This window comes from Aegilops tauschii, chromosome 4, assembly GCF_002575655.3.
Source record: "Aegilops tauschii subsp. strangulata cultivar AL8/78 chromosome 4, Aet v6.0, whole genome shotgun sequence".
Classification (NCBI taxonomy): Eukaryota; Viridiplantae; Streptophyta; class Magnoliopsida; order Poales; family Poaceae; genus Aegilops; species Aegilops tauschii.
Genome location: NC_053038.3, coordinates 424,865,045 through 424,891,095, shown reverse-complemented (window position 1 = coordinate 424,891,095; position 26,051 = coordinate 424,865,045). Strand labels below are relative to the sequence as shown.

General features: G+C 40.8%; 1 protein-coding gene across 2 annotated transcripts; it reads right to left on the bottom strand.

Annotated features, from left to right (window-relative positions):
- Positions 1 to 3,834: 3,834 nt before the first annotated feature.
- Positions 3,835 to 25,412, bottom strand: LOC109741115 (DExH-box ATP-dependent RNA helicase DExH14). Of its 2 annotated transcripts, XM_020300193.4 has the most exons (49): positions 25,061 to 25,412; positions 24,916 to 24,968; positions 24,635 to 24,794; positions 24,022 to 24,463; positions 23,875 to 23,940; positions 22,551 to 22,655; positions 22,168 to 22,467; positions 21,642 to 21,758; positions 21,466 to 21,525; positions 21,278 to 21,349; positions 20,346 to 20,462; positions 20,091 to 20,252; positions 19,787 to 19,852; positions 19,559 to 19,711; positions 19,395 to 19,478; positions 18,953 to 19,027; positions 18,746 to 18,877; positions 18,601 to 18,666; positions 18,010 to 18,075; positions 17,799 to 17,921; positions 16,909 to 17,058; positions 16,350 to 16,562; positions 16,102 to 16,257; positions 15,794 to 16,018; positions 15,612 to 15,713; positions 15,432 to 15,512; positions 15,260 to 15,340; positions 14,384 to 14,587; positions 14,184 to 14,300; positions 13,615 to 13,737; positions 13,455 to 13,544; positions 13,255 to 13,380; positions 13,075 to 13,137; positions 12,725 to 12,813; positions 11,913 to 12,003; positions 11,375 to 11,524; positions 11,101 to 11,292; positions 10,900 to 10,965; positions 10,673 to 10,828; positions 10,446 to 10,589; positions 10,093 to 10,160; positions 9,840 to 10,005; positions 9,669 to 9,731; positions 7,786 to 7,881; positions 7,524 to 7,691; positions 7,204 to 7,374; positions 6,335 to 6,481; positions 4,677 to 4,808; positions 3,835 to 4,174 (listed from the first exon to the last, which is right to left on the bottom strand). In XM_020300193.4, the coding sequence occupies exons 1-49, from the start codon at positions 25,165 to 25,167 to the stop codon at positions 4,094 to 4,096; spliced, it is 6,237 nt and encodes a 2,078-aa protein (XP_020155782.1). In that variant the 5' UTR covers positions 25,168 to 25,412; the 3' UTR covers positions 3,835 to 4,093. The 2 variants fall into 2 exon arrangements, with proteins under 2 accessions (XP_020155782.1, XP_045083852.1); XM_045227917.2 differs by lacking the exons at positions 23,875 to 23,940; positions 24,022 to 24,463; positions 24,635 to 24,794; positions 24,916 to 24,968; positions 25,061 to 25,412 and adding an exon at positions 22,971 to 23,179.
- Between the last annotated feature and the right edge of the window lie 639 nt (positions 25,413 to 26,051).

Below are 26,051 nucleotides of genomic sequence, written 5' to 3'. Positions count from 1 at the left end.
CCTTCGATGTCCCATGAACACGGTTTTCGAAGACCCGGGATCTCTATCTAGCTGGCGATACGTTGTGTCATCCATGCACCTGACGCATCCAGAAAATCTGTGGACCACCTGCCCCGCGAGATATCCGTAACCGAGATAGTCGTGCACCGTCGTGAGCAGTGCGGCTCTCATAGGGAAATATTCTTTCTCTGCGGCGTCCCACGTATTGGCTGGCGTTTTCCACAGCGTGTCTAGCTCCTCTTTCAGCAGCCCCAGATACAGATTGATGTCGTTCCCTGGTTGTTTCGGCCCTTCAATTAGCATACTCATGTGAATGTACTTCCTCTTCATGCACAACCAGGGGGGAAGGTTGTACATCCACACAAACACAGGCCAGGTGCTATGTGTGCTTCTCTGGCTGCCAAACGGATTGACTCCATCGGTGCTCGCGCCCAGCACGATGTTCCTTGGATCGTTCCCAAATTCTGGGTGTTCGAAGTTCAACGCTTGCCACTGGCTCCCATCCTTAGGGTGACTCAGCATCTTGTCCTTTTTAATTATCTCCGGATCATTTGCGTCATCTTCTCACTTCTTCTCCTCCCTATCCGCGTGCCAACGCAGGAGCTTTGCTACCTTAGGGTCCGCGAAATACCGCTGCAGACGAGGAGTGATCGGAAAGTACCACACCACTTTTCGAGGAGCTTTCTTCCTCTTCTTGTATCGAGTGACGCCGCACACCGGACATATGGTAGACTCCGCGTGCTCGTCCTGATAAATGATGCAATTGTTCATGCACACATGGTATTTCACGTGCGGTAAATCCAGAGGACACACGATTTTCTTCGCCTCCTCGAAACTGGTCGGGCACTTGTTCCCCTTGGGAAGACGTTCGTGCCAGAATGACATGTTCTCGTCGAAGCAGGCGTCGGTCATTTTGTGTTTTACCTTCATCTCCAGAGCCATGAGCGTTACTTTCAGGCGGGTATCCTCGGGCCTGCATCCTTCATACAATGGAGTAACCGCGTCTATCTCCAGTTGATCCAGCTTGGCTTTCTCTCGGGCGGCAGCTCTTGCGTTATCCGTCTGCTTGAGAAGCAGCTCTTGAATATGAGGGTCCTGCACCCAGCCCATCGATGGTCCATCGTCGTCTGCTTCGCCGGTGGATCATGCCCTTCGTCTGCTCCCGCATCTTCCTCATCATCATGTCCGGCATCTTCTACATGATGACTGTGTACAGCATCACCGTCGTGATCATGTCCTGGAGATTCTTCGTCTTCTCGCCCGCCCGAGCCGCGGTGGTTGTCTTGCTGCCCATCCTCATTTCTTGCCCGACCCCCATGGACGACTTCATAGTCATCTTCATCACCTTGCCACCGATAGCCATCCATGAAACCACGCAAGAGCAGGTGGTCCCGCACCTGCCCGGAATCCGGGTCCGTAATAAGGCTCTTCAGATTGCATCTTCGACACGGACATCTTATCTCCGTCTCGTTCTTTTCAAGCATCTCGGCCTTCGCGGAGCTCAAAAACCTATTCACGATGCCTTCGGTCATCGTGCGGACCATGGTCGCCTGCGGGGTAGAGCAAAACGATATTTTAGAACCAAGAAAAAATTTGGCATGACTTTCCCTAAAAATAGGACCAAAAAGAATGCATAGTGCCAAAATTCTCGCCGAAACGGAAATGAATCAACATTCCGGCAAAATATTGGCAACTATCGCATTTCAAATACCGGTACCTGCAAACACAAACATATATGCAACACCACTAACATACATAGATCTAGCTAGGCCATAAAAAGTGCATATGCACGTTGTTCGAGAGGGAGAACAACATAAAGATAGCTTCCCCCTTACTTATCTATCAAAAAAAGGTAATTTAACCACTTAATTTGGATGAATTTATGGTGCAAATGAGGTGAGGAGGAGGAGGCAGCCGAGACAAGCTTGGAGGAGGAGGAGGAGAGAATGAAGTGGGGAAAGTGAGTGGGTAGGTGTGGCTGTCCAAAATATCTAGCTCGTCCCAGGTTACTAATGGCGCACCACCACCTAATGCGCCATTAGTAACCAGGGTTACTAATGGCGCAAACAAAAAAAAGACAATAATGGCGCACTGTCCCAGGTGCGCCATTAGTAGTTTTGCAAAAAAGTAAAAAATAAAAAAAATATTGTAGTGGCGCACTATGTGGCTGGTGCGCCATTAGTATGTCTGGAAAAATAAAAAATAAAAATTTGTTACTAATGGCGCACCAGCACATGGTGCGCCACTGCTACATAGCAATGGCGCACCACATGTCTGGTGCGCCATTAGTGGCCATTCCATCTATAGCCCTTTTCCTAGTAGTGAGAGAAACCAAGGTAGCGCGTCAGGAAGGAGGAGCGGACTGCCACGAAGGCCCGAAGAATGTCCCCGAGGTCAATGTTTGCGCATCGAATAGGTGCAATAAGGCTTTTGGTGCAGTTTATGACCAGCCCAATGACATCACCGAAGTCAGCCAAAGTTGAAGTCTGAATATCCTCTTTAGTTGGTGCAACAAAAATGGTTGCATCGTCCGCATATAGTGACACCCTAGTAGGAGGGGGCTTCCCACTCTTAGAGGGTGGAGCAGACCCTGGGAAGTAGTCTTTTCTAGGATATGGTGTAATGGCGAGCACAAAGATTCAAAAGTCTTTTGGCCCTCGGTAATTCTAAATCGCATGACATTTTCATCCATCTATTCATTGTGCAGTCAACACACATGACAACGCATCCCGTCTCGTCATGGTAATGGCACCTAGCACGTGACCCAACTCATGGAAACGAGCGAACCAATTTGTGGTTGGATGGTTAGAAGGACAATGATATTTACAGCCCATCAGAGTTCAAGTCAGACTTGACACTGGTGCTCGCATTTGCCTAGATTTATCCCAAGCCTTTCAGCGATGTGCGTTCGGTGGGAGAAGACATTACCATCGACCATGAAAGCGTCTGTGATGACTTCATCAATCTTTAAAATGATGTGCCGGGTCACTCTCTTGGAGATGCTCATAAGATAAGGTGTGTGCACGTATATTTATAGGGGTGAGTGTATGTTTGTATATATTAGCGTCTGCGTATGTACCGTGTTAAAAAACTCGTGAAAACGGTTAGATCACTTGAAGGTGATCGGAGAGTAGGCGGCTACGGCGGCTCGAGTGGATGGAAACGGAGTATGTAGCCTCTGCCTGTCATGCTCACCCTCGCTTGGCTCAGTTGATGCGAACGGAAAAGCACAAACGGCCTACCATGCCCGGTGCCACTAGTCTTAACAGCCGGAGTTGCCGCCACTTTTTTTGTACAAATATTCTGGATTTTCTATTTCTCAGTCAACGAAGTTTGCACATCAAAGTAGAGTTTCATTTCCAAAATATACAACTACTTAGCCAAATACCGACGATCTAAAAGTAACAATTTCTCACTCCATGATAAGTCCGCCGGAAACAGAATCAACAGCAGGCGCGACTGACAAAGGGATGGTTATTTTCTATTGCATGCTATGAGACGGTCACGTCAAAAAAAAACTCAGCCGTGCGAACAAAACCGGAGCAGCGCTGTTACAGATAGATAGCGAGGTGAAGGATATCAATTATGGCATATGGAAAAGTAAACTTAAAAAAGGATATCAATTACGAAATGCACGCGTGTTCAGGACCAAGGCGGCGCCTGTGGCGGTCATAGTGCGAACTATTAAGGAGAAGGCGTCTATCTGGGCTATGGCGGGCGCCAAACATTTGTGTAATTTGATGCCGCGAGAGCAGGCCTTTGCCCTTTCCGCTTTGGCGGGGTTGTGATGTACTCTTCTCCTTATTCAATGAAAATGGCAAATCTTTTGCCTCGTTTCAAAAAAAACACTTAAAAAGGTGTTCATTTCTTCCAAAAGAGACGTGTACAAATCGTAGGAGGCCCAAAACCACCTCACAATCGATTTGTATATATAAGCATTACAAGAGACGTGTTGTTAGCTACACTCAAGTAAACCTATACAACAGCGAAATCCAGAAAGGCTCTGATGAGCATGGGAGCATGCTTGATTTTGAATATCTGGATTCCTGGGAGCTGAGTTCCACAAAAGCAGATCTGCTAGTCCGCGGAAGAATTAGACCTTCGCTAGATGCCCAAGGGAGACCTCCTGATCAAACCCAAGGTAGCAATCTGACACAACAATCAGCTTTGCCTCCTGAAAAGAGTATCCTCTCGTCAAAATATTTAAAAGTGCAAGAAAAAAGGACCATGTAATTATCTAAGCACAACGCCAGCACATGGAAATCATACGAGTCTTCATTGGAAGAAAAAACATGTCGTGCATTTGCCTAGATCCCAAGTTTATACAGCAATCTGACAGAATCCACCAAGAACTATGGATGGACATATTAGGTCTGCATATTGTTCAGATTCAACATTTATACAACAAACTGAAGCACTGAATAACACAGATGCATAGTGAATGGCCAAACATGGCAAGGGTAAAAAGGTATATGGCAGAGCTAATATATTGGCAATTTGGTGTCGGCTCTAGCATAGTAAGGCTCATCATTTAGATTGCTGCTCAATTATTATTGTTTATTAAGTAAAAAAAAATCGACGATTCTTGGGCACAAACGTCAAGTCACTCAAGCAGAACAATATATTCGCAGTGAGCTTTGCTTAGTCTAGCAATTCACATGTGGAGGAATTATTACCTGCATATTCAACATCGGTGGCAATTCCATGCGAGTGTTAAGCACACGATCTGCAAAACTAATTCTTTTCAGACCATATAGCTCCGAGCTTGTAATATTCCCCAGGACCAGCCACCAGGCTTCTTGTTTCGCCTACAGAAAACAGCATGGAAAGTTAAATGCAAAGGCATTTATTGAACTTCAGGAATGAACATTGATAAAAAGTCCAAAAGGCAATAATATTGAAGCTAAAGAGGATTTACGAGTACCACATTGGAGCTAATATAGTAACAGTCAGTTACAAGTATAACAGGCAATTATTAGCACAAGATATCATGAGTATACAAACAGTTTCTTAGAACACCGGAAAGCTCTGTAAAAACGTCAAACTCGCAACTACACAAATAGTTGTTTTCTGCTATTTGCTTTGCCGAATCTATCACCCGTTTTTTCATTGCACAGGGTAATAATTCTAGGGAGACTTCGTGATTGTTGACACATGGCAAGTTTGATATGCCAGTAGCAAATCAGAGTTGTGAGGTAATGTATGGTTATTTCATTATTTGCCACCTACCACATTTGTTTCTGGCTGAGAAATGGGGCTTTACCTGAGATAGCTTAAGTTACTTGTTGGTACACTGAAACTTTCAACAAACCTATCAAGTTCTTGTATAATATTTCAAATGTTTCAAAATTACTGAAAAAGTTCCATGTGGATTTGTTTATCCAATCTTTTAAATCAAACACCAACTTGGAGGCTATATTTATCATGTTGGATTACTCATTACTACTCCCTCCATCCCATAATATAAGAGCCTTTTACTAGTGTAAAAAACGCTCTTATATTATGGGACGAAGGGAGTAGTATAATACCGCTGAAGCATACATTACAGTTCTCGAAAGTACCACTATCATGTCAAAGGGTTTTGTAAAATTACTCCATCCACCTGTAAGTATATGTTCGGTAATCCACCGGCTCCACAAAATCCTACGCTCCGGCTCCTCCAAGCGAGCTCCGGCTCCTCCATCAATCGTGAGACCGAGGAAACTGCTCGGCTTGATCGCTCCGCTCTGGTTCATGAGATGGGCCGAAAGCCCAATCTGGCCTGGGGCCCATACGGAGGGGAGGTGGTCGGATAGAAAAGGCACGAGAGACATATCACGAACGAATCGGTATGCCACTTATCGGTGGCAGTCTGCCGTAAATTTGACAAACTCTTTCGTTTCCAGGATCTGCGGAGCGCCTCATTCCTCGCTCTATGATTTTTATCTGCAGATCGCTCCGCTCTCTCGACCCCAGGGAGTTGCAGCGTTCGGGTCGGCTCCTCCCGCTCCCAGAGCAGAGTTGTGGAGTGGAGTGGATCCGAACAGGCCCTATATTAAGTCCCTCTGTCCCACAATATAAGATGTTTTTTGACAGTGTAGTGCCAAAAAACGTCTTATATTATAGGACAGAGGGAGTAGATAATACCATAGATACGACTTGCAGGTCGTGAAACTTCCGTGAAACTTCCGCTAGTATATTATTAGAAAGCACTAGAATCTTGCATTTGAGGCCATAAATGGACAAAAGTTTAGCTTATGTAACAGCAGTCTGATCCAATGATACAATGCCATATGTTTGACAATGAGATGCAAGCAGTACTTATAAATCATAGCAATTTTACATAGTCACTAACCTTAGGGAATTTAGAGGAAAATACTCTTGGCGAACGACGCGTATTTTTAATTTGCATTCTAATGTTCAGCATTTGAGGTTTTGACTGCTCCTTATCTTCATTCTGTAGCTTAACTTTAACATCAAGGCGAGGGAAATGTTGCAGATCCTGCATAATACAAACATAATATTCACAATATGATTTTCATTTCCATCTGGCGGTACGAGGAATCGAGGATATTACCAAATGACCTTTATTGCATGGATGACATAACTATCCAGTGATACAAGTTGTAAAGGTACCTCTCAAAAAATACAAGCCGTAAAAGAGAACTGGATAAAAGAAAAGTGTGGACTTGCACCACACTACGTGAAAACCCAAGGTTTCAAAACATTTTTGTTCCAAACAGAATATGCTTATTGCTACTATGAGGCTAGAAACTCTTGGGCACAACACAAAAGCATAAGTGGCTGAGCCTAACACAAATTATACTATTTCTCAGTAATTTTCAATAGCAGATTTGGTAGCACTTCTGTTCCATGCTAAAGATGGGAATACAGATATGTAACTGCCAATCATATATGGGTTAATTTGATAAATGCCACTCCAAATTTGGCGATTCCGAGAAATGCACTGCAATTTCCAAACTTTGAAAAATGCCATTGCATGCCATTTCCAGTGGCATTTTTTCAAAGTTTGCAAAATTGCAGTGGCATTTTTTAAAGTTTGGAAATTGCAGTGGCATTTTTATGGATCGCCATAATTGGAGTGGCATTTATCTAATTAACCCATCATATATTTCAGCAGATATCTAAGATCGCTAGGGAAACAAATGTTCTTCCATAGGAGTGTTCTTCCAAAGGCAGTGCAATGGAAGTCCAAAGTAGTACCTGATACAACTCTGCAGCAGAAAACGGTTGAAGCAACTTGTGTAATTCTTCACGAGAACGATCTAGCAAGCTCAGAACTGTTGAAACTCCTCTGCCTTTAAGATGATCTAGAAGGTTATCATTCATGGATGGTAACATCAAGAGTGATGAATCTCTCTCAAACCAGAGACCCTGATAAAACAAAATTGAAGTTCAGTTGATAAAGAAAACCCTATTTGGAATTCTGACACTAGTACAATGTTATCTTTCCGTACAGAACCTAGCTGCCAGCCTACCACAGATCATCAAAATGAAAGAAAATCTGAATCAACAGCATTCACCTGTATGATCATTTGTAAGAGATGCATACATGTCAATGCACTTGAAAGCCATCCACTGTTGGCACATACATCAATCATAGCCTGTATAATACGTATGCTCTGATCAAGAATTGACTTCAAGTCAGTGATATAGTCACTAATTGGTAATTCTGCTCTGGAGAAGTGTGCCTGCAAGGCAAACATGGAAAGAAGAAGGTATTTAACACCTCACGGTACATTGTAAAGTATGTATTAGCCTTAACATCAGTTGAACTCCGCTTACCTGGAAGAGTAAATTAGCCTTGACATGTGGGTCATCAAGGTGGTGCTGGTCAACTGAATAAGGGACCTTTTTGCAGAGTGTTCGATTCAAGGTATCCTGAATAGGAGAAAAACATAAGTGCAATCACAGAGATAACATTGTCACAAAATCAAGTTCAGGGTATTATACTAAGATTATAATGTTTTGATGGACTGGATGTATGGTATTTTTCCACCTCCAAACAAATAGATAATTGCCTTGAATAAAAAGAAAACCAGAGCACTCTATTCTTCTAAGAGAAAAGTATGTTTTTGGTCCCTCAAGTTCACACAAAGTATAGAATTGGTCCCTCAAGATTTTTTCGTATACATTTGGTCCCTCAAGTCTCAAAACCAGATAAGTTTGGTCCTAAACCAGATTTTGAGCACGTTGACCGGTTTTGACCGCCACAAAACCGCCCGATGCACAATGGAAATCAGATTTTTTTGGGATCCAATATGCTTACATGCGCAAGGTGCGACCAACTTTTCATGCTCTTTCGACACTCTAGGAGCTGGTGAAAAATAAAACAAAATTTTGCTCACAAAAAAATAGCCAAAATTGTTTCTTTTTGCTAGAGCCCGTCCGATGCCATTTCATGACAAAATTTTGGTCGGACCTTGCGCATGTAAGCATATTGGACCCCAAACAATTTCAGATTTTTTTTATTTTGTTTTGATTTTTTTCAATTTACTATTCATCAGGCAGATATTTTTGTTTTTTTACCACGAGCTCCTTGAGTGCCGAAAGAGAACGAAATTTTGTTCACATCTTGCGTACGCAAGCATATTCGACCCCAAAAAATTTCAGATTTTCTTGAATTTTTTTTTTGTTGAATTTACTGTTCATCGGGCGGTTTTGTTGCGGTCAAAACCGGTCAACGTGCTCAAAATCTGGTTTAGGACCAAACTTATCCGGTTTTGAGACTTGAGGGACCAGATGTATACCAAAAAAATTTGAGGGACCAAGTCTATACTTTGTGGGAACTTGAGGGACCAAAAACATACTTTTCTCTTCTTCTAATGTGGCAAAAGTGGGACAAGACATTTCACGCCGTTGCTCACACTCTAAATTTGTGGCTTTCCTGAAATGCATTCGCAAGAACGAGCTGCACAAATTACTATGATATTGTTTGTCTTAGGAGGGATCACGTGAAAGTTCTGTTTTCCATTGTGCATGCGTACTTGTGAACCTATACCTATGGACTGACCGACGGATGCATGCTACAGTACACAGTTGTGCTTTTTATGCCTTGTCTATTCTACAAAAAGATCTGCTGTGAATTGCTAACAATTTAGGTATATCTAGTGCTACGATGCACAATTTGTGTTCTGTTTTCTGGCCTTTTTCCTAGGCTGTGGCAGAATATTTGCATCATAAGAATTTCCTTTTTTAGACAATTGGAAGCAATGGTAAAGATGATGCAACCGAATCAGTTGGGGCTACTGTAACATGGTGTGATTGCCTGGTACACACAAGGGCAAAAGAGACATTTCAGCCACCTCCTCCCTATTGCATATGCTACACCAACCCCATGCTCTTCAAAATGCAAAGCCAAAGTGTGCACATGGGTGTGATGCATCATTCCATTGAGAATCTACCTATATGGTACATATGTGCAGATACACGCCTCTAGTCTCCCAGTCTATCTCTCTTGTTTGTTCGCTTCCCAGGAGCAAAGCCAAAAATTAGGGTGACAAAGAGCAAATGCCATGGACTTGAGTGTCCTTAGCAATTTTTCCTTTAAAACTTTCATGTCAAGGACTGACAGGATTTGTCGAAGGAACTATAATCCTTTATCATTGTATAGAAAAAATGGAGGAATGCTTGGTTTTTGGAAAAGAAGGGTTGATAGGGAAACTCACCTCATTATGACGTACAGGAAGCTCGTCGAATTCTGCAGCAGCTGACAGTATGTGCACAAAGGCCTGCAGAAAATAGTCTGAGCTATTAATCCTCTAGCTATTCCAAATCAACTGGTGCTACAACAGCCAAATAAAGAACTACCGAATAAGTAAGGCATCAATTGTACTTACTTCCAATGATGTATTGGGACCAATATTTGACCCAAACATTGAGACGGTAAGGTAACTAAGGTAATATTGTGAAGCTATTTTCCCCAAAATTAAAGACTGCACAGAATGGTCATCCACTTTTATGCATCCACTGTCTTCAAGATCTTCAAGTGTAGTTTCCACTAACCTGTTTATACAAAGCAGGATAGACAGACTGTCATGTGATGTTAAAGCTAGTGGCAGGTCTAAGCTAAATGAGGTCCTTGTTTATCACCTCGAGAGATAAGCATTCAAGGTATATGTTTCAGTATCTTCCAATCCGTAGTAAGATGGATTAACAACCTGCCGAACAGACATTGCAATAGATGCATATAGCCACATCAGAATTTCATAACGATATAATGAAGGACTTCTATCAATAGCTTAAGGGTAACAGGTTTAAACCAACAGGAAAACACAACAGTTGTATATATTCAACGTATGTACATCAATTGTAAAGTATTTAGTATCCATGTTAATTATGGTTTTGACCAGAGAAAATTACAGCCTGAAACAGTGAACATGAAAAATTGTCCAATTAAGTATAAGTTAAAAGAACATAGTTAGGAAAGAGAACAAGATAAATACCAGTCTGCGATATAGGTAAGTCCAAGTAAGATAGATAATTGCCTCCTCTTTATTACCAATTGTGCTCGAAACAATCTCTGCATTTATGTGATCGTGCAAGTGCTCCCTCAGATTACTTTCAACAGGGAACGGTTCATACAAGAACTGAAACAATTACAATAACGAGTGTTAAACTCAAGATGAATAAGCATCGGACCGTTCGTTAGGTAAACAAAGTAACATGCTACCTTCTTATAAAAGCTCTTTTTTGGTTCATGAACAAGAATAACAGCTTTGCCATGTTGGTCATATTGTGGCCGGCCTGCACGACCCATCATTTGCAGAATATCTGTGATAACATAATCAACATATCTTTTTGTTTTCCCATCATAGTATTCAGTACCCTACAAAAGAATGGAGTGAGTGCTCAGATAAACGTCGTCAAAGATGAAGAAAATGTGAAGCATCATGTCACCTTGATTATGACCAGGTGAGCTGGAAGATTGACACCCCAAGCCAGTGTGCTAGTGCATACTAGTACCTGCCAAAACAATAAATTATGTTTACATTTTGCTCAACTATGTGACCAAGTTCATATAAAATAGACTGCAATAACCATACTGAAGTGTAACAAAGAACCTGTTAGCAAGAAATTCAGTTATCAAACAAGACACACCTGAATCTTGTTGTTTGAAAAGAGTTCCTCAACCAAGGATCTATCTCTATCATTTAGACCTGCATGATGCAGACCTATTCCAAACTGAAGTGTATGTCTCAAATTGCTATCAGTGACTTGTGAAAGAATCATGTCTAGAGAGTTATCTGCCATGCTGAGGAACTGCGTTGGTTTCTCATCAGATGCTGCAAGCTGCAATATAGAGTACAACACATATAAGATAGTAGCCAGCTATATACTTTCTTAGTGACAGAAAAACAGAGCAGCATTCTACCTGAATGAGATCAAGAGCTGTAAGTCTCGTCTGTCGACGTGATGACACAAAAATGAGAACTGGTTTATCAGGTGAATGAGTACATATGGCTGCATATGCTGGTTTGTTCATGCTATTCATTCTCGGGCAGTAGAACTTCCCAGGATATCCCTGTTTGTGGAAAAAAGGCAATACAAATTTATGATGTAAACTGTGAAGCCTCTTTTAAGCTGTGATATATCAAAACATGTAACGATCAAATAAATAATTGACTATCCACAGATGGGGAACCGGAAATATTTTTCTCTCCTCGAGGTAACACAAAACTAACGATTACCTTGCCTAAATATCTGCTTGCGGGTTAAAAAAAGGGTCATCCAAGAATGCAGAAGAATTAATAAATGAATATGTTTCTTAAAATACAACTTTAAAAAGCAATGGTTGTGTGTATCTTCATGCCTAAAGCCAGCATCATGAGGAAAGTGACTCTACTGGAGAATATGGGCAGTTGTTATTGAACCAAACAAGGATCTTACAGAACAACTGAAATCCTCCTTACCTGAATATGCACTTCAAGAGGTACAGGCCTCACGCTGGGCTTGAAATTAAACAGACCATCATCTCTGACGCCCAACCAATCGGCCAAGTCACTGAAGTATTATGGTAGATGCAAGTGGTCAGCCCACACAGAAAAGTGATCCGATGATCATATACACATTACGAAAATAAATACAGGTACATGACAAGCCTATCCTGGGCCCACATGCTCGAAGGTGAAGAAAAGAATATACATGCATAACATGCTCGAAGGTGGAAAAATAACATAGATGTACATACCATAGAAGTAGGTGTACTAGCAAAATCTATGCAACAATATGATTTTTTGTGTTTTCTAACTGTATTAGTCATTCATCGTGTAGAGCTCGTAAATGGACATGCTTTTGTACGATTTTTTTGCTAATACACTTGTTTTTGCATGATACATATCAGTAAAAAGATGAGAAACAACACTTTCAAGTTGTTGAGAGCACCAAATCCGTGCCCTACATGATAATAACACCTATGGTTCTCAAATACACTGAGAGTACTCCTAGCACTCATGTCATAGGATTTATTTTTAAAATATGTGTACCCTTAATTGAATCCATTGATCAGGACCCCCCCCCCCCACCCCAACCAGGGGAGCCACTGGTTAAATACGATTTAACACTGGTGCATGTATGATGACATGGCATTGTTTCTGCAGTTCATACGCGGGCAGAACTCATAAAGCACATAGATAGCTCTATAAAATTACAGAGTAGATAAGGATATTCTGATGTAATAGCGGATAGAGAGAAATGCAAGCCAAAGTATCCCTTTGAAACATACCGAGCATTGGCTAATGCTGTTGATAAACCAACAAACCGAATTGAACGTTCCGTTTGTGATGATATGTATCGCATTCTTGATACGATGACCTGAAATAAGAAGTTTCACCATTGTAAACAATTGTAAGTACACCTTCAAAGAAGGATAAACACAGCAGAACATATGGTATTGAGGTGAATCAATGTAAAAGACGATAAGTTGTACAATGTTGAGATATAGTAGTACAAAGTAAATGAAGTTACTTGAGAGGCCATATAATATGTTAACATCAACAAGAGTCTGAGTTCATAGGCAGGCTACAGTGTAATTTACTAAAAGCATTTATCAAGTTGTGCGTATGGAAGGGTTACCTCAAGAATAGGCCCACGGTCAGCTCCAAGAAGATGTATCTCGTCTAATATCATGAGTCCAACCTATCATCAGCAAGCTAACAAGTCAGTGCAACTTAAAATAAAATTATATACTCCGTATAATTTACAGAAACAGAGCAAAACATAAAATAGCCAACGCAGAAATAAAAAAAATTAGACCTTCATAACATAACTTCTACTGTGCCAACTGCGACTAATCCCATCCCACTTTTCGGGGGTCGAAATTATGATATCAGCTGATAATAGGGCCACCATGTCTGGTGTAAAATCACCAGTCATTTCAACCTGCCAAAAGCATCACTTCAATTACATTAAGCACGATGATGTATTGGTGGCAGAAAAGATGGAATGCTACAAACCATCTTCTTCCCAAGCTGAGTAACAAGCCGATGTCTCCAATCATTCATTCTTTCTCGCACTATAGCCTTTAGAGGAGCAATGTAAACTACCTGAAAAGGTGTCAAAACATATCAATGCCAAAAAATATCTCGGCTTTATACAGGAATTCAATCAACAAACCTTCATGTCCGGCTGGGTATTGAAAAGATGAAGCATTGCTAGTTCTGCAGAAATTGTCTTGCCACTCCCAGTTGGTGCTCCCAAGAGCACATTAGTTTCAGTGTGATAAAGAACATGGAAAGCCTGGAAAACAAAATCATCAGGTCAGAAAGTATATGCATTAAAGGAAAAGGTACATTAAGCTGGAATCAGCCGGCACAAACAGTGTATGCACCAGGCATCATACAGCAAAAGGAATACTCCCTCCGTTTCTAAATATGAGTCTTTAGAGATTTCAATAGAAACTACATACGGATGTATATAGACGTATTTTAGAGTGTAGATTCACTCATTTTGCTCCGTATGTAGTCTATATTGGAATCTCTAAAAAGACTTATATTCAGGAACGGAGGAAGAATTTGATAACTTCCACTAATAGGAACAGATTGGTAAATTGCTATAGGAATACTGAACTGAAGTATCGAAAATGTTTAACTAGAAAGTTATGTGGTGCAAATACACTAGCATTAGCATGCTGAAACATAGCATGAAACAACCAAGACAAAAGATAAATGGAATCCAAAGTGCACCTGTGTTTGTATGGGATTGAAATGGGTAAATCTATACAAATCTTCGTATGCTTTGTTGCCAAGAGCGCTCAGTGGAAGAGGCTTCAAGTCCAAAAGTTCAGTGTGTGTTATTTGTGTCTGCAGGAAACACATGCAGAATTCAAGATTTGACAGTGGAATGTAAACACTGTGGAACTGACATAAGATATTGCTAAATTCACCTGAGGCAAGGTAAGATTATGAAAAGAGACGGTAAAGATTGACTCCGCATGCAACCAGGAGTCTGATACAGCTCGGATATAGTACTGCGGCGGATGAGGCTCGAAGATCGGTATATTAAAAGACATTTTTGTAGGTGTACCTCTTGCCATCTTCTTTGTCAGTGTGAAGAGCTCCGAATGATAAATAGTATCATTTTCAGAATCCTGTAAACAAATATTATTGTTACTCCCTCCGTTTCAAAATATAAGGTGTATTAAAATTTTCAAAAGTCAAACATGTGCATGTTTGACCAAGTTCTTAGAAAAAGAATACCAATATCTACAGTACCAAATTTGTATCAATAGATCCATCATGAAAAGTATTTTCATAATTTATTTATTTTGTAAGTAGATGTTGATATTTTATTCTATAATCTTGGTCAAACATACACAAGTTTGACTTGCACAAAAATCGATACACCTTATATTCTGGAAAGAAGGGAGTATAAGCTAATTCTTTGGCCCTTATCAGTTGCTGGTACACACGCATCCAATAGTAACTAACTTAACACTGAATGAGACAAATTTAGGTTGGCACCCATAAATGGAAGTTACAGAATTTGATTCACTGTACAGTTCTTAATACAACTGCATACACAATGAGCTGATGTCTTAAGTCCCAGAATGATGACGATGTATATAGATGTATGTCCGTATCTGCAGTTACTAGTCTCTAAGCACACTCATATCAGTGGCATCTTCAAATAATCACACCAAACTGTAAGTACACTAACCATAGTCCAGTACTATACATTAGATAAGTTTTTTCAACTCTGCTACAATTCTAAAACGATTTAGTGTCAGGTGCAAAAACATAACATGTGTAGATTAACACACCTCCACAATAATCAACCATCGTTGTGACATGCCATGGTGACGATCCTTCCACACAAATTCAGGAGTTATAAGCAGGTCCACCTATAAATTATCATAGTAATCGCGTAAGTGGTAAATAATGAACTAATTTAAGAAAAAACATCAGAATAATTGAGTTGACACCAGCTCTTACTTTCAGAACAGTCCTGGTGATTGGACTAACGGAAGCAGATAAGTTGACATGTGGGAAGTATCCAACATACTGCTTAACCAACTTCAGTAGGAAAAAAAAGTGTTAACTTCATCAGGTATAGTCACTAGCTCAAACTAATAGAATCAACCATATATGCATGACTTGTAAGTCTACACATACCCTTCCCTGATGAGAAAAACGAATGAGGGCTCCAATGTCATTTTCCTCCATTTCATAAAGACGGTCCAGGTCCACATTTCTTTCCTCAAGTTTCCACAATATCTAGTTCAGAGAGCATTAATTATATTTGGGAGACGAGAGAAAGACGAGATGGTAAAAAAAAAGTGATGACCAATAGCAACCTCAGGAGAAATGTCCCTATCGAACTGCCTAAGTGGATGGAGATGTGGCCATATTTTGCGATCTACAGCCTTGCAATATTCCAATAATAAGGATGTCATCTCAGACCACCCCCTTCGCAGACAAATCTCAAACAACGCCCTCATAATGCGACCCAAGCTTTGACTAATGTATTGGGCATCAGAGTGTAAGGAGGAGCTGTCAACTGAGGCACGGGAAATAAAAACCTGAAAATAGATCAAATTCCTCAACTTAGGAATGTTCCTGGACTCAAACTAAATGAAAAAAGTGACAGTTCTTCAACAGTAACCTGTATGAGAATTGAAATTTTCCCATGCTTGTCAGTCGGCCCACCCTTAACTTCCAATGGGCATGCTTTCCTGGCAAGTGTTTCTAATTCATCTTGTTCTTCTTCTCTAACTACGATATTTTCGAATTCAGAGGAATGGGCCACCATGTTAATCACCTGAGGTAGGTATCAAGAAACGTCAATAAAACTTCACGAGCATCACGAGCTGTAACAAAGAAACCACAAAAGGAGATAAACCAACTGCCTACCTCACTTTCACTCATGTGACGACGAAGCATCTCGTTGTATGTCTCAACACTGGAGTACTGAAGGTAAAAGTGACTTGCAATTCGACCGAGCTCTGTGCAGTAGAAGTTGCCACTCTTTTCATCATAGCGCATCATCTTAGCCTTGTCTAGCGAACGTGCAGCATCAATAATAAATGACCGTTGCTTGGCACCCATGGAAGGATCTCCGATCACCTTAATGGTTAGACAAGTTAAAATGTTGTCACAATCAAAGAAGTGTTGGGTACCAATATGTTCAGTGAAACACCTCAAAGAGTAATAAATTATCTAGTTTCTGACATGATACAAAATGGTTGTTCTTAAGAATACAGGGACCATGACTTATTTCTGAAAGAATTAATGCGTTAAAAAGAACTATGACAGTGTAACAGATGTTAAAAGAATTTATGTACAAGGACTGCTTTTCAGTTATTTTACTCGGATGATATCAAAAACCACACTAGAAAATTTGCCATCCACTGAAAAGAGTGATATTGATTTTATACATAAAAAAAAGTGTGAACAGTGGGAGAAATATCACCTCTTCCCAAGTTATCCCATACACCAGAGGATTAGTCTTCATCCTTCTAAATAAGTATGTATAGCCAAGCCAGGCACAGGCCTCCCTGACATTTGTTACAGTTCCCAAGGCAACCTCAGCATTCAAGTTATCTTTCAATGATCCAAGGAACTGCAAAATAATTGTGGTCACGAAAAAACTTACAGCAATCAACCAACTTGCCAAGGCTACATTTCAAAAAGAAAAAACTTGCGACTTTGCAAATTAGCAATGTTTAAGGTATTAGTAACTATTAACTAGTCCTAAGAAACTACCCTGCTAAGGAAATTAATTAGTATTAGATCATCCACAGTGGTCCGTGTACTTATCTAATGCCATGACAAACCAAGATTTTGTTGAGGTGGGGATGAGGAGATGCAACTTGGAAGAGATGCAAGGTAGCACAAAAAACAAGGTATAAAACAAAATGTGCAGTGAAAAGCTCACCATAGACTTAGAGAGATAGAGAGGGAAGAAAAATTCTATGAAAAAGAATAGCAGATGTAGGGGAGGGTCCTCTGTGTATTTTCAAGGGCAAAATCGATCGAATATACAGGACAAATACTAGTCAACAAAGTGTGACACTATTCCAGCAAGTACTCCTCTTCATGTCCCACCTATTTGATTGAGTTTGACCATGATATTTGCAGAGCTCTAGAATATATCCCCCACTACACTGTCATTTTTCAAGAAAATTAGAACTTCTAAGGTTTATTTTTCAGAATTTCCACCAAACCGCACAGTTTCACCGGATACACCGCCTCTACAACTCAATCTTCTAACCTATAACTGGACACAGAAGAATATTTGATTGATATCGTTCACAGCTTGTTCTAATATCCTCCATTGTAAAAGATCACATGTTTGCTGACCTGGCTTTCTATTGGAAGCTGACTAGTCAATAATCTCAAATAATAAGCCAATTTGTCATGCGTCGTAATAATAATTCCTTCACCACTTTTATCAAACTGTGGCCTCCCAGCACGTCCAAAGATCTAATAAGGAAATGAAAGAGCATTAGAATATAATATTTGAGTAATAGAAATGAAGGAATGCAAAATCACGACAAGTTCAGGGAGGTACCTGCATCACATCGAGCATCCCCAGATCTCGCCATCCGCCAGCTTTAGCATCATATAATTGTGTGCCCTGTTTGTTGGTAATATATTACTTTATGCAGCAGGCCAGCAGTACAGTACATTGGGGGAAAAACGATTGTAGACAACTGGAAACATATGTTGGCATTCTTGGATTGGCCAAAAAATGTATTTAAGATAGCACAATCATAAGAAGGGTATTGATTTGCATCCATCTAAACCAACTAAACTAAGTTTTTTTACTATCACCTTTGCAGAGATAATTTGAGTATGACCTTTCCAAAGAACACTGTTATCTATTAATAGTATCTATATTTACTGAGTTTACTACCTCTAAACAAGTCACTAAACTGTTTGAGTTTTTTTTAGTATGACCTTTCCAAATAACACTTTTATCTATTAACAGTATCTATAATTAATTACTTTACTACCCCTAAAGAAGTTACTAGATGGAATTAAATAAAATAACATATGCTGACAGTAATTTATTTTACCAATATTTAGTTAAGAAATAAGTCATGTAGATTCCAAGGAAAATGTTTCTATGGCATGGAAAAAAAAACAAATAGACACTAACCTTTATAACAACTGTATGAGCTGGTAAGTTCACTCCCCAAGCCAATGTTGCTGTACAAACAAGGACCTAATCGAAATAAGTTAGCACATGACTGAAACTACTGAAGGTTGCACAGAAACTTACTTTCAAGAGACCATCAACTTACTTTCAAGAGACCATCAGCAAACAAGCGCTCCATCAAATTTCGGTCAGAACGCATCATTCCAGCATTATGTATGCCAAATCCAGAATCAAAAAATTCTATAACTTCACGACTTTTAGCTTTACTGACATCTTTCTGCAAACACAAGACTAGGTAAATAAAAATTACTAGATTTAAGGCTAATAATAAAACCAGAATGGTAAAGTATACCTTGATCAATCCGTATTGGGGATGGTCTGCATTTGAAAATAACTCCACTTCCCCTGCTTTTGCAGCTAGGTCAATCTGCAAGGCATGACATAAGAATGTGCAACTGAAATCGACTGAAAAATGAATACAGATATCAGAAAAAAAGAAACAAGAGGACCTGAAGAGTGTCTTATGAATAGAAAACATAAATAACACTGTGGAAGCATAATTTTATTACATTCAAAGAACTTATGGAGTAAGGCTTGCTGGAAGTTAGCATGGCACGGGACGATACATAGCTTGGCATATTGGTAAACCATGAGTACAACAGATAATTTAAGATAAATAAAAGCTTAAGGATGCGCAGACATTGAAGATATAGAAGTATGGCAATGCCAGGATACTTGATAAACAGTAACATTTACCCCACGCAAAAATCCTCTTATTAGAAACTATTACTTACTAGGGTTCTAGCGGTTTTCCCTGTATCCTTGCGGGTATGTACAAAAACCAATGCTTGATGACCTTGTTTAATGGACTCCACAACCTAACAAGTTGATATAGTGTTAAAAAGATCTGTATGAATGACAAAATCCAGATGGAACTACGATACAAAAGAAAAGAGACCTTGTCATAGCAAATACTATTGAATAGATCATTTCTCTTGGCGTAATCCCTTTCAGTGATTCCAATGTACTGTTGAGCAAGAGGAACTGGACGGTAACTCGAGTCAAAGTAGAAAAGGCCAGTATCTGCATTAACCCGCAAAAATTCTGCAACCTGAAAATGAGAAACCCCATGGTTTAATTAATTGCATGGACTCAGGTAGAGGACATGATATTGAAGGTAACAAACCTCTTTGTAAGTAGGCAGTGTAGCAGATAGGCCAACAATGCGAATCATTGATTGCATGGACTCAACCTGTCAAATTCAGATCACTCATAAATATGGATCAGACATAACAAGAAACAATATCTAGAGAAGAACAGGCATATGATATGGTCCTATGAGAATGTAGTCAATTTAAGTCTGTCCATTTATTATTTTTTATAGTTTTTACAAAGATTTATAGTTTACTTTTTGAAATCGTTAAATATAAGCACCCCTTTGATCATAACAAGCGAATAGATGGGCTCCTATTTTTCTCTCCAAAACTGACCTGGCGAAGAGTTCGAGCAACTAGTGTCTCAATTACTGACCCTCTATCATCATTTAGCAGGTGCACTTCATCAATGATTATCAGCTTGACCAGCATTGACAGTGCCATATCACTGCTTTTGCGTGTAATGACATCCCACTTCTCAGGAGTAGTCACTATCATCTGGGTAATGCACAAATAAGTACAGTTCACAAGGTTAAAAAAAGTACAGCTCAGAAACACAAGTTTAAATAATGAAACAAATAAAGATAATACCTGTGTTTCCTCAATCTCACTTCTGGTCAACTGCATGTCGCCTGTAAGTTCTTTAACAACCAGGTTCAATGGAGATAGTCGACGACCAAATGTTGCCGTTACCTCTGCAGCCAAGGCCTACATAACACAATTTTGATAAATATAGTGATCATAAGAACCATAGTTACCTGATCCGCAATTCAAATTTGTGGTTCGCAATTTTCTACCTAATACGAATCGGCTTCGCTTAGAGGGTGCACATCTCCGATTCGCGAACCAAATATGAGGTTCGCTAATCAGTAAAATTTGATAAGCAATGTGTAGGAATCAATGGATTTTGTACACACATAGCAACACAGAGGGAGGCCTGGGCAGTTGCCAGCCCAGCCCAACAAAAAATTTGTCTTCTGTACATTCTCAGTGGCTGTTAACCCAAAGCCACCCGCTGTCACTGCTCTGTTATGCCTCTCACCCTGCACTACAGAAGTCACAGCCCTCCTCCAAACTTGATTTTGCAACCAAGTGGTCAGCTTGGTAAGCTATCAACAAAAATTTGCAAACTTGATTTTGCAGCCACTGCTCTGCTGTACTTCTACTGATTAATTTCCTCCAGAACTGCAGTTGCAGCCACTACTCTACTTCTCCCGATTCATTCCTCAACCATCTTGTCCATGGCGACGCGAGGACGGCTGTAGTCAAAGGTGCATGGTAGAGCAAGCACATTGGAACGGTTGAGCAGCCACCGTAATAGCATGGTCGGCTAGTGGCGGAGACAGCATGGGTTGAGCAGACACAGTGTGGTTCCATCTTTTCAAAGAATTGGATGGCGAACCATCTTCTATCTGGAGCGGTTCGGACCCTGATCTAGATCAGGGTTCCATGCCTTGTCTAACGAATCCAGTGACTATGATAAGAGCATCCAACAAGAACAGAGTATGTAGGAAGAAGAATACCTTCATTGGTGCAACATACACTATCTTGAACTCATTTTTATGCAAAATGCCTTCCCTGAAGTGCTGTTTAACCTGTAGAATTTATCAATAAGCAGAACCCGTCAACAAGATTCGGGAAAAAAATCGCTGATAAGGTTCAGAAAGTCAAGACTTCATAACAACTATGCAAGTTTTACCAAGGTATATACCTCATGAAGAACTGCAATCATTGCAATATTTGTTTTGCCAGCACCCGTCGGAGCACAAACCTGAACATTTATGCAAGTTAGCTATGACAACAGTGGTACACATAAACTTAATGGCACAAGCTCTCTTCTTGAACATGGAAAGTGCAACTGCACATATAGTAGATTTAGTTACGCACTAGAATGTTCTCATTGGTGTTGTATGTGGCTTGAAAAATACGGCTCTGAACACGGTTGAGTGATTTGTATCCCTGGAAAGCAGCTTGGGCAATATCATCCAACTCTCTTATTTCAATCTGGAAAAAAAAAAGTAAGTTGTGTTGTAATCAACAAAAAAACAGTAACGGTGTGCAGTCAGCAATTTGTTCAAACCTGCTAATGCTCAAGGCTAATTAACTCGGTGCAGGCTAAGCCATTTCGCTACAGAAATAAAATATAGATAAAAAAAGAAGGAAGATTGCATGCGTTCAAATATGACTATTTCAATCAATTGGATTAATGCAGTAAATTAATACAAGGAAAATGTGAGCAAATTGATCCTTGTAGGTACTTGGCATTCACCATTTCATGAGATCATAAAATCACCTCAAACTAAATGTAATGTAGGACTTGTCCTCTTTCACTAAATCTTTTCGAAAAAATATGGCAGGATCCACGAAGCAATACAAAAGTATGTACCATGACATAAAGAGGCTATAGGAATACCAGTTTCTCATTGGGTCCCAACGGTGCTGTAGGAGTTGGTGGAATTTTCACTTCTTCATACCCCTTCATATGTTTCCGTGTTGTTCCTTGAGGAAGAGAGGTTACTTGGAAACTACTCTCCCCTTCTCCAGTCCCAATCATGTCATCAAATGGCTGCTTTCTTTCACTTGCTTGAAGAAGGGATGAGAAATCATCGGCACCAAAATCATTCATTCCATTTTCTGCACCACGTTTGGCACGTCTTCCCTCTTTCCTCTTAATCTTATCAAGCTGACGCTCATACTCTGTTTGTATTGTTACCTGCAGGCATAGTGGATGTGAGAAGTCATTTAACACTGGATTACCCACCTCATCAGAAAATTCATAGAAGAAAGTAGTCTTACTTGTGTGCCATATGTTGGCATCTTTGGTTGATTATTTGAAGACACCTTTTCTGATTTCAGTATCGTCAATCCATGCTGAATTGCATCCCCTAGCTCTTTTCTATGCTGCAGACCATGATGACATAACCAATCAGTTCCATTGCATTAGACAGGCAAAACAAGTGAAGTTGCTCGTTAACACAAACAAATGAAAGCCTCCTGTTATTGACCAACGCAACGATAAACTAGGAGCTTTGCTATCGTGGCCAGAAATCTTGAACTTCTAACTTGAAAAATGAAAGCAGGAAGGCCCACAGGAATATTTGCAGCAACATCTATCAGTCCACAATCACTACCAGTGTCACATTTTCAAATGGTAAATCTAACATCAGGTGCTGGTTACACAAAATCTGAGACGAATGTATAACTGACATCCAATACCTTAAGGTCCAAATTTTGAGCAGGACAAGTCTACATGTGCATAGCTACTCACTGGGGCTCTCATTCTCACTTTTCACCTCAAGCAACATATGGCAGATGGTCTCTCATAGCCTCATATGCTCATGTTCATATATATACTGCTACAACAGTTTATCATCATAACTGCATAGCGTATCAGGGCAACATAGCCTTCGGGGTCTTGCAAAGATCTGTTTAAGGTTCAGATTTTAACAAGTTAATGCAAGGACTGGCAGTAACAGCAGTCATTACGTTGTAAACTGTTACAGATTTTCTGGAAGGGGAATGTCATGACTCATCATGATTGACCTATCTCATGGTTAAGTTGGGAACCTCAAATTTAAGAACTCTTCTGGGTTAACTATAGCTGCTCGATTCTTGCCACAGTGAAAGCACAAATTATGTGTCAAACTGATTAAAGAGATAAACAAGGGATAGACTATAAATCTTTCTCTTATGAATGAGAATTATCAAGATGAACAGAACAAGGCCACATAATGCACTGGGTCATAAAAAAGAGTAGCCAACAATCATAGTAATAACTTAATTAATGTCTAATGAACTTCTGGTTCCTCCCCTGGCCAGTTTGCTGCCTGAATTTTAGCCGGATATTAGCCTTTGGACATGTAGCCCAGCCAGGGTTCTGAATGTTTATAAAGTGATTTGCTAGTAACTGAATCCTCGGGCATGTTTTGTTTATATCACATTAATAAGTTGCAAGGATGCAGGACTACGAGGTATAATGTCCTGTTGAATATCAGTAGAAGTCGTAGTAGTTGCAGAAATACAGCTAATTATTATTTTAATTACTTGATCCAGGTATCATGTATGAAGAACCATGCAAAATAAACTGCACACAGATAATGACAGGGTATTAGTCTCTTACTGAAAGAAGATCCTGAACTATTTCAAAGGCACCATCCCCAACCATGTCCAGCAGTTCACCAGCTATCTGCAATGTTGGAAGGTTGTAATGTTAAATGATTGTGAGTCAATAAACAAAGGGAATACCGGAAGCAAATTATAGCAGCACCTCATCGCCTGCTTTATTGGAACGTAGCACTCTGCACAGAGCCATTGCAAGTTCATCTCCCGAGAGCATCGAGCCACCACTTCTAGTTATCAGATCACACTGATCTTTTAGCCACCTCAAATTCACAGGACCCGCAAAAGCAGTTGAATTACAAGATGTAGTGCTGGCATCATGCTGCTCCTCTTGAAATGAACTCAGTACACCACTTCCCAATGGTAGGTCATCATCAAGCGTAACATCAATAATGAAACGAGAAGGTGCTTTGAAGTCAAAGCTTGCCCCAAATTCACTTGTATCATCTCCATCTACGGCCTTCGTGTCTTCCTGTACAAATTCCTGAATGCTCCCCCGTTGAAGGGAACAGAGCTTCTGAGCTAACTGAGCTAGCTTTTTCAAAACTGAGTCTTGCACGGTGTAGCCCACAAGTCGTTCCAGTTCATTCCTACGGAGATAGATAAAATCATGAGTAAAGGATCCACGGCATTTGCAACGTGCTATGTCATATGTTCTTTCTAAAATTAACCGTGTTTAAAATATGGAAACATGGTGGGCAGCATTCAGAGCAAAGCAGCTAATGTGAGGGCTCTCCACTTAAAAAACCAATAGCATATACCTTCTCTGGAGGGGCTTCTGGGTGGTGTCAGACTCCGTGCCGAACAACCTATAGACAGCCTGAGCAACCTGCTGGAGTTCCTCAGACACCACCTCCCCGTTCAACAACTCCACCACGGCTCCGATAAACTGCTTGTACGCCTGGCGCACATCGCTGGGAGCTGCAACAATGGGTGGCAATTTCAGAAAGTAAAACGCAGGGAGACACACACACACCCACGCAAATCCGTCGCGTCGGCTCTAGCAGCCGAGCGCAGGCGGGGAGGGTTTTGGGGGAGTTACCGTCGTCCCAGTTGGGCACGAACCTCCGGGCGAGCGCCCACTCGTCATGCGGCCTGCGAAGACAGCACGAGAGCGTCAGGGATACCATCGGATTCGGGCCGGGTGACTGAAATTGGGGTTGGGGAGGGGATAAGCGCGGTGATACCTTGGGAGGGCGCGGGCTTGGAGGGCGGCCTTGCGGAGGAGGTAGGCCTGGTCGGCGTCGAAGTGGGGGCGGAGGGAGCCCGTCAGGCGAGGGAGCGGCGCCAGCATCTCGGAGTCGGATCGCCTCGGCGAGTCGGCGGCGGAGAGGGGGGCGCGGGCGGACGGAGGGAGGCGGCGGGGGCAGTGGAGAGGCGACGGATGCGAGTTTGGGAGTGGTTGACTTGGGTTGGACTCTGGATCCCGTCCTGGTGGTGACGGAGGGAGACGCCCCGCGCCGAACTTGCGCCGCACGGAAGCGCCTGCGCCGGTGGACGGTGGTGGACTGGTGCTGCTTCGTTTCCGTGCGGCTCGCACTCCCCTCTCTTCTGCCTCGCTGCCTCCCTGCGGCTACGGGCTGGGTGGGCCCACTCTATTGGCTAGACACAAGCCCAGCTGACCAAACAGAACAGAGCAGGGCTGAGGCCGGGGATGGAAGCCCAAAAATCATGTGCCGGACGGATGAGATGCGCTCGCGTCGAGCGAGCCCCATACGGGCCGCCCAGCCGGGTGGGAGCCACAGCCTGTTCTTTCTTGTTTCTGTTCTATGTTCTCATCTTTTGTTATATTTGTACTTTTCTTTAAAATTTCAAATATTCTATATATATATATGTATCTATCACAAAAAACACTCTCCATAAACACATTTGAAAAAATGTTGAATAAATATTAAAAAAATTAACAAGAATTTGAAAAATGTTGAACAAGTATTTGAAAAAAAATTAATAATAACTAAAAATGTTGAAAAAGTATTTCAAAATGTTAAATAGGTATTAAAAATGTTGAATAAGTATTTCAAAAATGTTGAACAAGAATTTAGAAAATGTTGAACAAGAATTTAGAAAATGTTGAACAGGTAATTGAAATTGTTAAATAAGTATTAAAAATGTTGAACAAGTATTTAAGAATTTAAAAATGTTGAACGAGTATTTGAAAAATATTGAATAATTATTAAA

What these genes read in the sequence shown, in the direction of transcription:
- LOC109741115 (XM_020300193.4), bottom strand. Translation starts at nt 25,167, where the DNA reads ATGCTGGCGCCGCTCCCTCGCCTGACGGGCTCCCTCCGCCCCCACTTC. An exon ending in AGCTTCCAATAGAAAGCCAG is followed by an intron (nt 17,059 to 17,798) that starts GTCAGCAAACAT and finishes ATTATTTTGCAG; the next exon opens with TTCCTTGGATCATTGAAAGA. An exon ending in ATACCCAGCCGGACATGAAG is followed by an intron (nt 13,545 to 13,614) that starts GTTTGTTGATTG and finishes ACACCTTTTCAG; the next exon opens with GTAGTTTACATTGCTCCTCT.